The sequence below is a fragment of the Pseudonaja textilis genome, chromosome 1 (assembly GCF_049901715.1).
Source record: "Pseudonaja textilis isolate UNSWEBS1 chromosome 1, rPseTex1.2, whole genome shotgun sequence".
Classification (NCBI taxonomy): Eukaryota; Metazoa; Chordata; class Lepidosauria; order Squamata; family Elapidae; genus Pseudonaja; species Pseudonaja textilis.
This window is the reverse complement of record NC_141990.1, coordinates 81455821-81471225: the sequence shown is the minus strand read 5'-3', so window position 1 is coordinate 81471225 and position 15405 is coordinate 81455821. Positions and strand designations below refer to the sequence as shown.

At 37.1% G+C, this 15405-nt stretch overlaps 1 protein-coding gene across 2 annotated transcripts in view; it reads left to right on the top strand.

Annotated features, from left to right (window-relative positions):
- Nucleotides 1–13881, top strand: part of AKAP12 (A-kinase anchoring protein 12) — a 53028-nt gene extending 39147 nt beyond the window's left edge. Inside the window, exons 3-5 of one of the 2 annotated variants that reach the window (XM_087939490.1) lie at nt 654–7163; nt 7317–8730; nt 10385–13881. In XM_087939490.1, the coding sequence (XP_087795616.1) occupies nt 654–7163; nt 7317–8722 (7916 nt within the window). In that variant the 3' untranslated portion in view covers nt 8723–8730; nt 10385–13881. Of the gene's footprint in view, nt 1–653; nt 8731–10384 lie in introns of both variants that reach the window. The other variant, XM_087939483.1, reaches the window with a different exon arrangement.
- The last annotated feature ends 1524 nt before the right edge of the window (nt 13882–15405 follow it).

Genomic DNA, 15405 nt, shown 5'->3' with positions numbered 1-15405 from the left:
GGAATAAGAGTAATATGTCAAAACTTGAGAAATAAGATAGTTTATCCATATATCCAATATATACTCTTCAAAATCTCTTTTATTTGTACTTCCCATATACATACATATATATTACATTTTTCTAAATATCCATATTTATGTTATGGATTCCATTACTGACACACTGCTTTTTCTCCTAAAACATATAATCAGTTAAGAAGCTGATTCTTCTCAAAATCTTTTTTAAACAAAGACAATTTTATACTACAAAACTCTTTCTAGCTTAGTTCCGAGTACTATGTGTCTTAAAAACATAAACTGAACTTCATTTCTGTAGAAAATATGAGACTTTGCTAAAGAAATTATGAGGTAATAAACATTCAAGAAAAAAAATGATAAGCAAACAAAACAAATCTGGATTGAATTTTTCTTAAGATTAATGTCTATTGCTGTCTTTTTCTATTATAAATACAAAATGTATCACTTCAAAAACGAAGTGAGACTTAAATCAATTTATACATGAAATTTAGTACATTTGATTGGAAATGTACATGCAGAAAAATTATAGGTTAACAAAATAAGGTATGATTACACTTCTCTAATGTTATGTAATGAATTAATTAACTGTTATGCCACTTCTAAATTTTTATCATCTTTGTATATTTTTTTTACAGTTGGTGAAGCAAAAGCGGCAAATTTAATTCTGGAAGAGGAATCTCCTGAAAATATCAAGACCAGCCCACCAGAATTAAATGACAAGTCAAATGAAGATGAGACCCAGAAAGACCCAGAAGATTCTAATAAACAGCTGGAATCAGAAGAAAAAGAAGATCAGCCTAGTGTATCTCCATCAAATGATGTTGGATTTAAAAAGGTTTTTAAATTAGTTGGATTCAAATTTACAGTTAAAAAGGATAAAACAGAGAAAGCTGAACCTGTTCAGCTATTGGATGTAAAGCCAGAGGTCGCAGAAGGGTCTCGTGATGTAGCTGAAGACTATAAACAATTCAAGACAGAGACAGTGGCAGAAGCCACACAAAGTGAAATCACTGCCTCTGTAGACAAGACTGAGGAAGAAACTCAAGTTGAGGAGATGGAACGAGAAACCTCATCTGAGAAAGTAACAGAAAGCCCTGTTGAAGCAGAAAGCAAAGAGGCAGAAATTAAAAACAATGGGATTAAATCTGCAGAGTCTCCGGTAAGCCCATCAACTGCTGAAACTGCATCACCTCTAAGAAAGTTTTTTACTCAGAGTTGGGCTGGGTTTAGAAAAAGGACGAGCTTCAGAAGATCTAAAGAAGAAGTGCAATCTGAGAAAGAAAAACAAGAACAGGAAATGGAGAAAGAAGTGACAGAGGTAATAATTGTTGAAGAAGAATTAGAAAAAGAAAAACAGACACCAGGAAAAGATGAGTCAGAAGTTTCTTTCCAAACCAGTGATAAAAAAATGGAAAGTGAGAAAGAGAGAAAAGAAGAAACAAAAATGGTCAAAGTTCCAGCAGAAACTGATCTGAAAGAAACTGGCACTCCCACGGAGCAGCCATCAGCAGAAGAACTGGCTGAAAATATAAATAAAGACATTTCTTTTGAAGCCAGTGATGAAAAAATGGAAGGTGAGAAAGAAAGGGAAGGAGAAATAAAAATGGTCAAAGTTCCAACAGAAACTGATCTGAAAGAAAGTGGCACTCCCAGTGAGCAGCCATCAGCAGAAGAACTGGCTGAAAATATAAATAAAGACATTTCTTTTGAAGCCAGTGATGAAAAAATGGAAGGCGAGAAAGAAAGGGCAGAAGAAATAAAAATGGTCAAAGTTCCAACAGAAACCGACCTGAAAGAAGCTGCTACTCCCAGGGAGCAACCACCAGCAGAAGAACTGGCTGAAAATATAAAAGAAATGGATATAATCTTGGAAGGGGAGACTGACTTGGAGTCCAAGGAAAAATTGGAACGAGTACAAAAAAGTCGAATGGGCATAGAGCAAAGTGTTGTTTCATTGCATGAATCAAAAACAGAACTTTTAAATAAAGTATTTGAAGAAGAAATAAACCAATTGGATTCACTGTCTCCAGTAGCAATAGAAAAGCCTGAGGAACCTTTTGAAATAATAGAACCAAGGGCTCCTCTGGCCACAGAGGTTTTTGATGAAAAACCTAGAGAGATAGATATTGGTGTTAGTGCTGTTGTGACAGAAGAAAAAACCCAAATAACTAAAAAAGAACAACCAATTCTTGAACAATTAGTGGAAACAAATGATGACTTTCAGAAAGAACAGCCCACCGTTGAACAGTTAAAAGTCACAGAAACAGTTCTTGAAATAGCGAAGGAACACTTCATCCAAACCGATCCAAGCAGTCTTGATGCTGCAGCAGGCAAACTCCCAGAAGGCATAATAACAAGTGAGGCAGAATTGCTGTCATCTCAAGAAAAAGCCAAGATGCAAGGCAGCCCTTTAAAGAAACTTTTTACGGGTCCTGGCTTAAAGAAAATGTCAAGAAAGAAACGCAAAGGAAAGAAAGAAGCTAAACCAGAGGAAGCAGCAGAAGAAGCACAGCAGTTGTCTGATACTGCAGAAAGTCCAGATGACCCAAGGGGAGAGAGTTCTGCTTCTTCTCCTGAAGAAATAACAGAATCTATAGAAAAGGCCCCGGATGCTGCACAGATGCCTGAAGCTGAAGAAGGGTTTCCTTTAGATGCAGAGAAGAAAAGAGAAAGTGTTACACCTTGGGCATCTTTTAAAAAAATGGTGACTCCAAAGAAACGGGTTAGGAGACTTTCTGAAGGTGACAGAGAAGAAGAACTTGATAAGACAACCGAAAGTGGACCTAATGACGAACAGGAAGATACTAAAGAAAATGGTGAGGAACAAAAAATAGAAAAAAGTGCAGATGAGCCCAAGAAAAAAGTTGATACTTCTGTATCATGGGAAGCTTTAATCTGTGTAGGCTCATCAAAGAGAAGAAGCCGAAAATCTTCATCTTCTGATGAAGAAGCTGGACAAAGACTTGCTCAAGATGAACAAAAATTAGACGAGAGTGCACCAAATAAAGAAGCAGTACATGATACCATCTTTACTAACTCACATGAAAGTGATCAAGGACAAGGAAGTTCTTCACCAGAGCAAGCAGGAAGCCCATCTGAAACAGAGGGAATTTCAACATGGGAATCTTTTAAAAGACTAGTAACTCCAAGAAGAAAATCGAAAACAAGGATGGAAGAGAAAAATGATGAACCCACCACAGTTCCAAGTTTAGAACATGCCACCTTAGATGGGGATACCGGAAAAGAAGAATCCTGGGTTTCATTTAAAAAATTAATGCCTGGTCGTAGGAAGAAAAAGTCTGATGGAATACCAGAGCATGCTCCTGTTCTAGAAGCTGGAGAAGAAATGACAGGAACAAATGAGGAGGACTTTGATGTCCCAGCTGTGGTTCCTTTATCAGAGTACGATGCTGCTGAGCAAGAGAAATTTGAAGCTCAAAAATCAGAGCAAGATGATATGGATAAGGAAATTCCAAGTCAAAATATAGAAAAGTCAGAAAGTACATCAGTAACTCAGCAGGTCATTGAAGGATTAGTTCATGCCGTTGCTGTCTCAGTGCTAGAAGGTGAGAGAGCAATTATAAGTATTGAAGAAAGATCACCATCTTGGATACCAGCTGCTGTGACTGTGTCCACTGAACATGTGAATGATGATGAGGAACAGTCTGAGCAGCTTTCTGGAACTGGAATTGTTGAAGAAACAGTAGTGGTTACTAAACTTGAGCCACAAATGAGAAAGGATATTAGTGGTGATAGTATAATCGGGGACCTGGAGTTAACCTCAGAAGCAGTTACAGCTAGGGAAGAAGCTTCAGTCATTGAAGAGACAACTGAAATATCTTGTGCTAAAGAAACAACTGAAATGTCTTGTGCTGAAGAGACAACTGAAATGATTTCGGCAGTTTCAAGGCTAACTGAGTCTCCTGATACTACAGAAATAGCTACACCAGTGCAAGAGATCGAGGAAAATGAGCAAGATCTGGAAGAATTAAATAAACAAACACAGGATATGTTGCAAAGTGTTGCTGAAAGAATTAAATTGCCTGATGAAAAGGGGATTAGTGCGAGTCTTACAGAAGTAACCGTTCAGCCATTGTCAGCTAAAGAAGAACCTGAGCAAAAGCTGATGACTTCAGAAGGAATCCCCTCTACTGAATTTCCAAAAGATGTTCAACATGAAACAATTGAGTCTCGGGTTTACAAAATTGTGCAGATAATAATCCAAAATGCACTTGCCCAATTTCCGCAAAGGTCCATGGTTCTTTCAAAGCAGAACAGTGAAACTGCAATTCTGTATCCTGATCCTGATAAACAGGCATTTTCTGAGAAAATAAATTCAGTGCTAGAAGAATCAGCAAGAAGATGTACCAGAGAAGGCGCACCTGAATCCCCTCCAGAAATGGAGCTGCCAATATCTGAAGAAGAAACTGAGGAAAAGGTGATGATGGCTTCAGAAAGAATCCCCTCTACTGAATTTCCAAAAGAGCTTCAGCCTGAAACAATGTCTCAGGCTTACAAAATTGTGCAGATAATAATCCAGAAGGCAGTTGCTCAGTTAAAGCAGAGGAGTGAAATTGCAGTTCTGTGTCCTGATCTGGACACAATGGCATTTTCAGAGAAAATAGATACAATGCTAGAAGAATCAGCAGGAATAGGCACCAGAGATGCACTCCAAATGGGTGCATCTGGATCTTCTCCAGAAATGGAGCTGCCAAAATCTTCATCTGATGAAGAAATTGAGCACAAGGTAATTACTTCAGAAGTAATTCCCTCTACTGACTTTCCAAGAAATGTTCAGCCTGAAACAATAGAGTTTCAGGCTTACAAAATTGCACAAATAATAATTGAGAATGCAGCCACTCAGTTTCAACAAGAATCCATGGCTCTTTTAAAGAGTGAAACTGCAGTTTTGTATCTTGATCATGATAAGGTGGCATTTTCTGAGAAAACAGATTCAATACTAGAAGAATCAGTAGGAAGATGCACTAGTGAAGGTGTACCCCAGATGGGTACATCTGGATCCCCTTCAGAAATGGAGCTGCCACCATCTTCATTGGAAGAAGAAACTGAGGAAAAGGTAATAACTTCAGAAAGAATCTCCTCTACTGACTTTCCAAGAGATGTTCAGCCTGAAACAATAGAGCTTCAGGCTTTCAAAATTGCACAGATAATAATCCAGAATGCAGTTGCTCAATTTCAACAAGAGTCCATGGTTCTTTCAAAGCAGAAGAGTGAAACTGCAGATCTGTATCCTGATCCTGATGAAGTGGCATTTTCAGAGAAAATAGACTCAATGCTAGAAGAATCACCAGGGAAATGGACCAGGGAAGGTATAATCCAGACACAATCCCCTCCAGAAATGGAGTTGCCAACATCTTCACCTGTTGAAGAAACTGAGCAAAAAGTGATAACTTCAGAAGGAATCTCCTCTACTGAATTTCCAAAAGATGCTCAGCCTGAAATAATTGAATCTCAGAGTTTAAAAAGTGCACAGGAAGAGAGTACAGTTGTTCAATTTCAACAAGAGCCAATGGCTCTTTCAAAGGAGAAGAGTGAAACTGCGGTTCTGTATCCTGATGGAGTGGCATTTTCAGAAAAAATAGATTCAGTGCTAGAAGAATCACCAGAGAAATGCACCAGAGATACTGCTCTCCAGATGAGTACATCTGGATCGCCTCCAGAAATTGAGCTGCCAAAATCTTCATCAAAAGAAGAAATTGAGGAAAAGGTGGTGATGACTTCAGAAGGAATACCCTCTGCTGAATTTCCAGAAGAATCAGCAGGAAGATGCACCACAGAAGGTGCATTCGAGACGGGTACATATGGATCCCCTCCAGAAATGGATCTGCCAACATCTTCAGCTCAGGAAGAAGCTGAGCAAAGGGTGATGACTTCAGAAGGAGTCTCAACATCTACTGACTTTCCAAAAGTTGTTCTGCCTGAAACCACAGAGTCTCAGGCTTACAAAATTGTGCAGATAATAATCCAGTATGCAGTTGCCCAATTTCAACATGACTCCATGGCTCTTTCAAAACAGAAAAGAGAAACTGCCATTCTGTATCCTGATCCTGATAAAGTGGCATTTTCAGAGAAAATAGGTTCAGGGCTAGAAGAATCAGCAGGAAGACACACCAGGGAAGATGTACTCCAGATAGGTTCATCTAGTTTACAAACAAAAATGGAGTTGCCAATATCTTCAGCTGATAAAGAAACTGAGGAAAATGTGATGATTTCAGAAGGAATCCCCTCTACTGAATTTCCAGAAGAGGTTCAACCTGAAACCACAGAGTCTCAGGCTTATAAAATTGCACAGAAAATAATCCAGAATGCAGTTGCTCAAGTTCAACAAGAGTCCATGGCTCTTTCAAAGCAGAAGAGTGAAATTGCAGTTCTATATCCTGATCATGATGCAGGGACGTTTTCAGAGAAAATAGATTCAGCGCTAGAAGAATCATCAGGGAAATGCACCAGGGAAGATGCACTCCAGACAAATGTACCCGGATCCCCTCCAGAAATGGAATTGCCAATATCTTCAGCTGATGAAGAAACTGAGGAAAAAGTGATGATGGCTTCAGAAAGAATCCCCTATACCGAATTTCCAAAAAGTGTTCAGTCTGAAGCAATAGAATCCCAGGCTTACAAAATTGTGCAGATAATAATCCAGAAGGCAGTTGCTCAATTTCAACAAGAGTCCATGGCTATCTCAAAGCAGAAGAGTGTAGTTATATACCCTGATCCTGATCCAGTGGCATTTTCAGAAAAAATAGAGTCAATGCTAAAAGAAGCATCAGGAAGATGCACCAGAGAAAGTGTGCTCCAAACAAGTAACTCTGGATCCCCTTCAGAAATGGAGGTGCTAACATCTTCAGCTGATAAAGAAACTGAGGAAGAGGTGATGACTTCAAAAAGAATTCCCTTTACTGAATTTCAGAAAGATGTTCTGCCTGAAACAATAGAATCTCGGGCTTATAAACTTGTGCAGATAATAATCCAGAATGCAATTGCTCAGTTTAAACAAGAGTCCAGGACTCTTTCAAAGCAGAAAAGTGAAGCTGCAGTTCTGTATCCTGATGCAGATAAAATGGCATTTCCAGAGAAAATAGATTTAGTTCTAGAAGAATCAGCAGGGAAATGTACCAGAGAAGGTCCACTCCAGACAGATGCATCTGGATCTGCTCCAGAAATGGAGCTGCCAAAATTTTCATCAGAAGAAACTGAGGAAAAGGTGATGCTTTCAGAAAGCATCCCCTCTACTGAATTTCCAGCAGAAACAGAAGGAAGATGCACAACAGAGATAGGTGCATCTGGATCCCCTCCAGAAATGGAGCTGCCAAAATCTTTATCTGAAGAAGAAACTGAGGAAAAGTCGATGATTTCAGAATGCATCTCCTCTACTGAATTTTCAGAAGAATCAGCAGGAAGATGTACCAGAGAAGATGCATTCCAGACATGTGCATCTGGATCTCCTCCAGAAATGGAGCTGCCAAAATATTCCTCCGAAGAAGAAACTGAGGGAAAAGTGATGATTTCAGAATGCATCTCCTCTACTGAATTTCCAGAAGAATCAGAAGGAAGATGCACCAGAGAATGTGCATTCCAGATGGGTACATCTGGATCTCCTCCAGAAATGGAGCTGCCAACATCTTCATCAGAAGTGGAAACTGAGGAAAAGGTGGTGATGACTTCAGAAGGAATACCCTGTACTGAATTTTCAGAAGAATCGGCAGAAAAATGCACCAGAGAAGGTGCATTCCAGATGAGTACATCTGGATCCCCTCCAGAAATGGAGATGCCAAAATCTTCATCAGAAGTAGAAACTGAGGAAAAGGTGATGATGACTTCAGAAGAAATACCCTCTTGTGAATTTGCAGAAGAATTAGCAGAAAGATGCACCAGAGAACATTCACAAACAAGTACATCTCAATCACCTCCAGAAATGGAGCTTCTAACATCTTCATCTCAGGAAGAAGCTGAGCAAAAGGTGATGACTTCAGAAGGAGTCCTGACCTCTACTGAATTTCCAAAATATGTTCAAACTGAAACAATAGAGTCTCAGAGTTACAAAATTGTGCAGAAAATTAGTGCAGTTGCTCAATTTCAACAATCAGAAGAGGCTATTTCTCCTTTAAAGCAGAAGAGTGAACTGTGTCTAATGGATTTAAATGAATGTGGAATTCAGGAAGTTTTACAAGTTGATCACCAAGTTTCTCTGGCAGAAGAGAAAAATCATGAAATTCAGCCAGCAACTGTAAATGCAGAGACAGAAGACGCCATTGAAGTAGCAAAAGAAATGCCTTCATATTCTATAGTTTCTGAAGATAGAGAAAACTGGAATTCCAGAAAGACAGACGCTGATCTTGAAACTGTGAAAGAGATTTTAAATGAAACAGAAAGTAAGAAATACGATTCAAAGCCTCAATTAAAAGCGGATGTAGTTGTTTCAACAGAGACTCAAAACATCATGCTAGGAAATATTGTCTCAGCAGATCATCCAGTAGGATCTCTTGAAACAGAACAATCAACAATAAAAGATTTAGAAGTTGGGCTTATAGATGAAAACCAAGAAAAGTTAATAGAACATCAGTCTCAGAGGAAGAGAAAAGAAGATTACAGTCAATCAACAGAATTTCCTGAGATGCCTAAAGAGGAAGACCCCATATCTGATGACAGTCCTCAACTTCAGACAAAACTCAGAAAATTCTGAGGTTTTATGTAAGTATTTAACTAAAATAATTCATCTGTAGTAGCTTAAATAAATAGATCTTTTCAGATTTTATCAACAAGATAAAATATATGCAATATATTTATATACTTCTGGTTCTGAAAACAATACATAATAGCTAAATAATTTATGCTAAAAATATTTATTTGAAATGAGGAAGAAATAAATGCCTAAGATGGTATTTTGGATTTCTGCTTGAGGGACTTGTTCTAATTTCAGTAAATAAGATTTGCCACAGAGTTAGTTGGGGGGGGGGGGACTTCAGCATAGTTTTCCCCAACTTGTTCCCCAAATGTGTTGCATGGCCATTAAAACACTGCTTCCCCACTGCTTCCAAGGCCTTCCATACTAAGAAATTGTGTTAGATGTTTTTCACTTGCTGTAGTTATCTGATTTCCACAACTCTGCTTTATTTTTCTAGTGTGTTTTCTTTACAGCAGCCATGCCATTTTAATACCATCTGCACCTGCAATTGTGACTCTTTTCCCCATCAAATAATATCGTATTTATCTCCAGGTGCCTCCATTGCATTTTCTTTAGTTCCCTGCCTTATTTCCATTCATCCATTAGTGTCACCTAACATTCATAATTTTGTACTATATTTACACAAATTCAATCCTTTTTCTTTCATTATAATACAATTATTGCCAATCTGTGAACTACTTTTGTACATTCAACAATCTTGGTGATATATATTCTTATATCTGTTACATACATTTCATTCCAGGTTGCAGTCTAGATATTGACAACCATCACCTATCAAAGCTTTGGCCATTGGAGATTTTCACATTACAGTTTTCTTAGAGTTACAGAATGCGTGGACTAGGTTATCAGACTTACTGGCAAGAGTCCCAATTACAGCATTCTCTTCAAACGTGACATATATGTAACAAGAATGCTTGAAGCAGAAACATGGAAGTGGATTATATATGAATTGCTCCCATCTAACAGTAGAAGAGGAACAGGAGGAAAAGAATGATTGAGAAACAGATGCGCCTTTTATTTACAAACAATAGCTTGTTTCTTTATTGTAGAATATGCTGTGAGAGTTTTAAAAATATGTATTCATCTTTTAGAATTGTAAGCTTTTAGGCTCCTTTGTTGTTATTGTTACTTAGGGTAATTAGCCACTTCAGTCCCAATGAACTCTAAAAGTTTTACACTCCCAAGTACGTATTAAAGATTAGAATAATCGATAACACATTGTTTATAATCATTCACCTTGTTGCGTTGAGTAAATGCTATGTTGATTCAATCACAAACATTTTCTCATAATATAAAACTTTCAAGTCTCCAAACGTCTTTCCTCTCCAAGCCATATAAGGTTTTAATGTTGACAGCCAATACTCTTAGCTGCATCCAGAAGACCACTACTCTCTGAGTAGTGGTGTTACCTGGGCAAAATGGGGAATAACTAGTTTCATATAGTCATACATAAGTTGTCTGTCTTTGGCCAAGATGTCCATCTCCAATTTATGTGCATCTGGTAGCTTTGAACAGTACTGCTAGACAGTAATTGGCAAAAGTACAATTATTCATGTCCTTATCTTTAATATATTGTGATTTGCTATTGATGTAAATTATTAGTTAAGATGCTCTGATTGTAAGGCATTCTTGATTTCTTTTTTGTTATTGTTCCAACAGTTCTGTTGAAGACTGCTTCTTACATTTGGAGGGACCAGTAGCCAAAGAAGGTAGCAGAAAAGGATGGATTCTGCTTAAACTGGCTGAAGACCAATGATTTAGCTGTGAGAACATGTCCGTGCTTTCAGATGTTTTTCTGAGGAAGTCATCTGACAATCCTGAGTTACCATCAGGAGCTTGAGCCACCTCCTTTAGTTTTGATTGTGAATACTTTCACAATATTCTTTTATCTTTATTTTTGTTGTTGATAAGGAGATTGTGGTGGGATGTTGAATGGGGGCAAGAAGTATTTCTGTTGAAATGATGTCAGTCTCTTAATCTGGAAAGGAAGTTGGCATCTTTTGAGATTCCCTTTCTACCAATGTTTCTCAAACTGGATTTTAATTTTTGTTTATTTATGTTTCTTCTTCTTTCTATGTAAAAGATTGAAAGACAATTATTTCACTTGTTTGGACCAAGAGGTAGTATGAACGACCTATCACTAACCGTAGATGGCTCCAACCAACTTAACATTGGTTTCCCATTTGCTTGGAGGAATGTGAGAATAAATGTTTTATGATGTATTTGCTATAGATTTCAGGTTATTGCCAAACAATACAACTTCTCTTGATCTGTTAGTAAATTGTAAATCTAATTCATACTTCATGAACAGTGAGATACACTGTGATTTCTTTAAAATAATTTAAGGATTTGGCTTACATTTGTATTTGCATTCATATTCAAAATAAATGCATTATAAGAAGATTTAGGATGCCTGGAATAAATAAATTCAATTTTGTTCAGTTTATAATATGAGGTCATAATAAGTTGTACGCACAAAATGGGCAGGCTTCAAATGCTCAGTAACTGAATAATCATTAAAATATTCTTTCAGAATTTGATCTTCTAGTCACCAAGCTGTATAGCTAGTCAAATTAAATTGTATTTTATAGTCTTCATATCTATCTAAATGAGCTTTTTCCAAGGCCCATCAGGTTTATTGTCCTACCTGTATTATATTTCATTTGAAATGTATCCAGGAACCTATAAATACATACGGTTAAGAGCTGCACAGTGTGGAATAAAACAGAAAGATCATTGATATGACTGCACCATCTAGTGGTCACTATACACATTTTATAACTTAGGATAACTTTTGGCTAATAATACTACTTTTCAGCTAAAATATTGAACGGCAAGTGTTTCGTACAGTTAATTCTACATTATATCTAGAATAGCTTGGCTATAAAAGGCAAATATGACAATAATATGCAATCCTGTACATGCATTATGGACATTGCATTGGGCTGTTTTGTGCAAGTTAATAGTGAAAGATGTTACTCCTTTTGTATAAAAAAAAATCCACTTAGACTATGGTGAGAAGGTATCTTTGATTTTTTTAAAAGAAAAGTCGTATACTGGATTTGTCGATATCAAGATATAAGCAATTTCTTTTTAAATTATAAATGGCTGTTTATTTTAGCATATGTTTAATTCAATCATTCTGTTTCAGTGATTATCTTCATTGATACGAAACCCAGTAGAATCCAGGTACCCAAAGATCAGTCAGTCATTTTGGTATAAGGAAATATTTTGCACTTTTTTCAGTTTTAAATGCATCAGTGAGGGAAGACACAAGATATAATAAACCCTGTCTCCTCATCAGAAACTATTAAGTGGTGCCAAAGGGAAGAAGAGGCCATACAAGCAATGAGTAGTTTCTTCCTGGCCAACATCCCTCCAGAAATTCAGTTTGATCTCTTTGCTTCTACATTTCTGTTGGAGCAATGGAAAAGTCTGATCTTTTCTACATCACATTGACCTCATCAAAATGTTTAAAAATTGTCAGTCTGTTCAAGTATATGCCAACAAAAAGTAGCTTCTTCATTCCAAAATGTGTATACTTTTCTTTTGAACACTAAACAATAAAAACGTGTATATGCTGTTATGTGCTTTTTCTTAGGCATGATAGAAGAGCATAATGAAATAATGTGTTCACTCCAGTTGAGTGGTATTTCATAAAGTTAATTTTATCTTTCAAAACCAATGAATAAGTTAACCTATAGGCTCCTTAGAATATTTTTTCTGAAAGTTGATAGTATAGATTGCACAAATGTATTTACTTCTAGACCTCTGGATTGTTGTCCCATAATTCCTTAGTGTGATAGAATAGCTAAGAAAAGTTAATTTACTTGAAGATGGAAACAAGGAGAGCTTGTAGCTCTCTCAATTAGATAGTCTATTTAGCTGCTTATATTTAAAATGTTCAATAATAAGTGTCCCAAAATTAATTGGCCTATACAGTACTTTATTATAACATCATTTCCCCTAGCTACAAGTTTTGTTCTGTGTGCAAGACACTAGCTTTCTCACTTTCATTAGATCTTTTATTAAATAATAAAACCTTGTGGCATTTCATAAAGTTAATTTTATCTTTGAAAAGCCAATGAACAAGTTAACCTATAGTTCCTTAGAACATTTCTTTTTTGAAAGTTGATAGTATAAATTGCACAAATGTATTTATTATTAAGAAATATAGCTCTATTTAATTTCAATAAAAAATAAAATATAAAACTACAATCCCTATATACAAGTCACTTACTATTTAGCATTTTTCTTCAGACAAACGTGTGGATTTTTCTTAGGGAGCAAGGGTCCTCTAAGTCATCTAAAAGAAGAGGCACCGGCAATGTGACTCACCTGCTCTTATTCCTGTGTTGTGGTATCTTTTTCAATAGATCTGCTGAAATTCCAGTTTAAGACTGATCTCTCCTTCCCCTCTATTTCTGGAATTCCCTTTTGCCTGATCAAGTTTCTTTATGTGACCCACTTGATTAGGAAATGTTTATTATGTATAGCCCACTTCAAAATAAGATTTGTTTTGGTGTCACTTTAATTTTATAGCACCATTTTAACAGCTAATGGGAAACCAATTATTTAAACAAACTATAATCTGTTTATGGAAAGCCATTATTGTGAAAGCTGCAGCAAGTGAAATAATAATACAAAATACAGCAGTGGCATGACCTATGTAATCCTGGACTTTATATCTCCCTTTATAGCTCTAAGATTGTTAATAGTTGTGTAAAGTTAAACATTTAAATAAAATATGGTAATAACAATGTAAATAGTTACTGAGTACAAGCTGAGGAACAAGTGCTTAATTTGGGAACTTTTTTTTATAAAAAGATACTATGGCCTTTCTCTAAGCAATGTCAAGAGCATAAATCATATAACCAGTCATTCTTCTTGCAACTGATGGTCTCAAAACAAAAAATAAGGCACCCAAAGAATATTTGTTGTGGTGCAGGGAGCATGTCTCCATTCACAGATAGTGCTTTGATACAGCGTGTTGCTTTGGCCTCAAAAATACTTCAGACAAGGCTGCAAATTTTAGCTTGTGCCTCAACTCCAAGCTTTTGCAGTTTCTTCTAATTGATTGTATTGGATTATATTTTGATTTTCTATGTTGTTTTTAAGGTAGATTTTCACGGATTAAATAAAGTTCAAATAATTCACTCTTGTGTTGTGATTTCTTGGGTGAGTAATTCCTATGTAATTGTAGTACTGCCACCTATGCTTAAGCAGAAGGGTTTTGGATGCCCTTAGAACTTTAGTTGGGGAAATAGTTTTTATTTTATATTTTTTTTAAAGGAGGTACTCATAGAATCACATCATTATTCATGTCAACATACACCAGCAAAGAGGTTTAGAGAACCATTTAAAGCTTCCCAAGACCTCTGCCACCTCTTGAAGTGCCCTGTGTTTTTCTCCTTGCCTCTCAGGGTCCCTGCAGGCCTTAGCCTGCTCCCAAGGCAGCAGAAAATACCAGTGTGCTGTTGGTTGGTAGGCCTTGGCCTGCTTCCCATCCAGCCACTAAAGGAAGCCTAAAGCCAGGCAGCAGAAACTGCTGGTATGAGGGGAGCTGTTGCAGTTGGCAGGCCTCGGCCTGCTTTCCATCCAGCCACCTAAGGGACTTGACAGATTTGGCCTATTCCTCAGCCAGCTCCAGGACTAAGCAGCACACAATTTATCTTCGTGTTTTTACAGAGGCACCTGGCCTAAATGATGCGAGGCTCAGCTATTTTTACAGAGGCTGCCTCACGGCCACCTTGCGTTATTCTGCAAATAGGTTACTATTCTTGTGAGCCTCTGGTGGGTGAGGGCCACTTTTAAACTCCACAAACAAAACCTCTTTTTTTAAAAAAAACAGCCTCCTACAGGCTTGCGAGAATAGTGCCTGCTTACAGAATAGGACATGGTTGCCATGAGGTGGCTTCTGTAAGAAAGTGAGCCTCGCATCGCCTTTTATCCCATAGCACTGGCCTGGCTATAACAGCCCTCTGTGCACTAGTAACTTCTGCCTGGCTTTAGGATCCCTTGCGTGGCTGAGTTGCCAGATTGGGAATAGGTCAATGGCCTGTGGGGACCCGGTGAGATGAGTGGAGAAGATAGTAGAGGAAGCTCTGCAGTGTCCTTGTCAGTCATAACAGTGAACAATTGCTAAGGCAATGCAGCAGGTGCAATTTTAAACCAGGTTGTTAATCTCTTTAATACCTAAAGAAGAACTGGACCTAACCTCTGAAGAATTACAGAGTTAACAATTTCTCTTCTTAATAACATTTACAAATGTTTCACATCTATCTTAGCCGAAAGACTTTTAAGTTTTACAGGATTGCATACATAAAGACCAGCATTTTTTTACGTAAAAGACAACTAAAAGACAATGTAAGAGTAATCTTGAATGTAACTGAACATTTACAACAACCAGCGACAAACAGGTTGCACTATTTTTTCCAAATGCAGAAAAAATGTTTGATAATTTGAACTGGGACTTTAGGTTTAAAATAGGTAAAATATTTGGGGGTGATTCTTACAAATGAAAATTCTAAGTTATATTAAAAACTAAAAATATGGAAGGAGATCAAGTCGGATTTAAACAGACACAACTAGAATTGTCATTAATGGAAGAATTTCAGTAATTAAATGTATTGCCTAGTGTTATTTCTATTCCAGACTACACTGATACTGATTAAAAATTC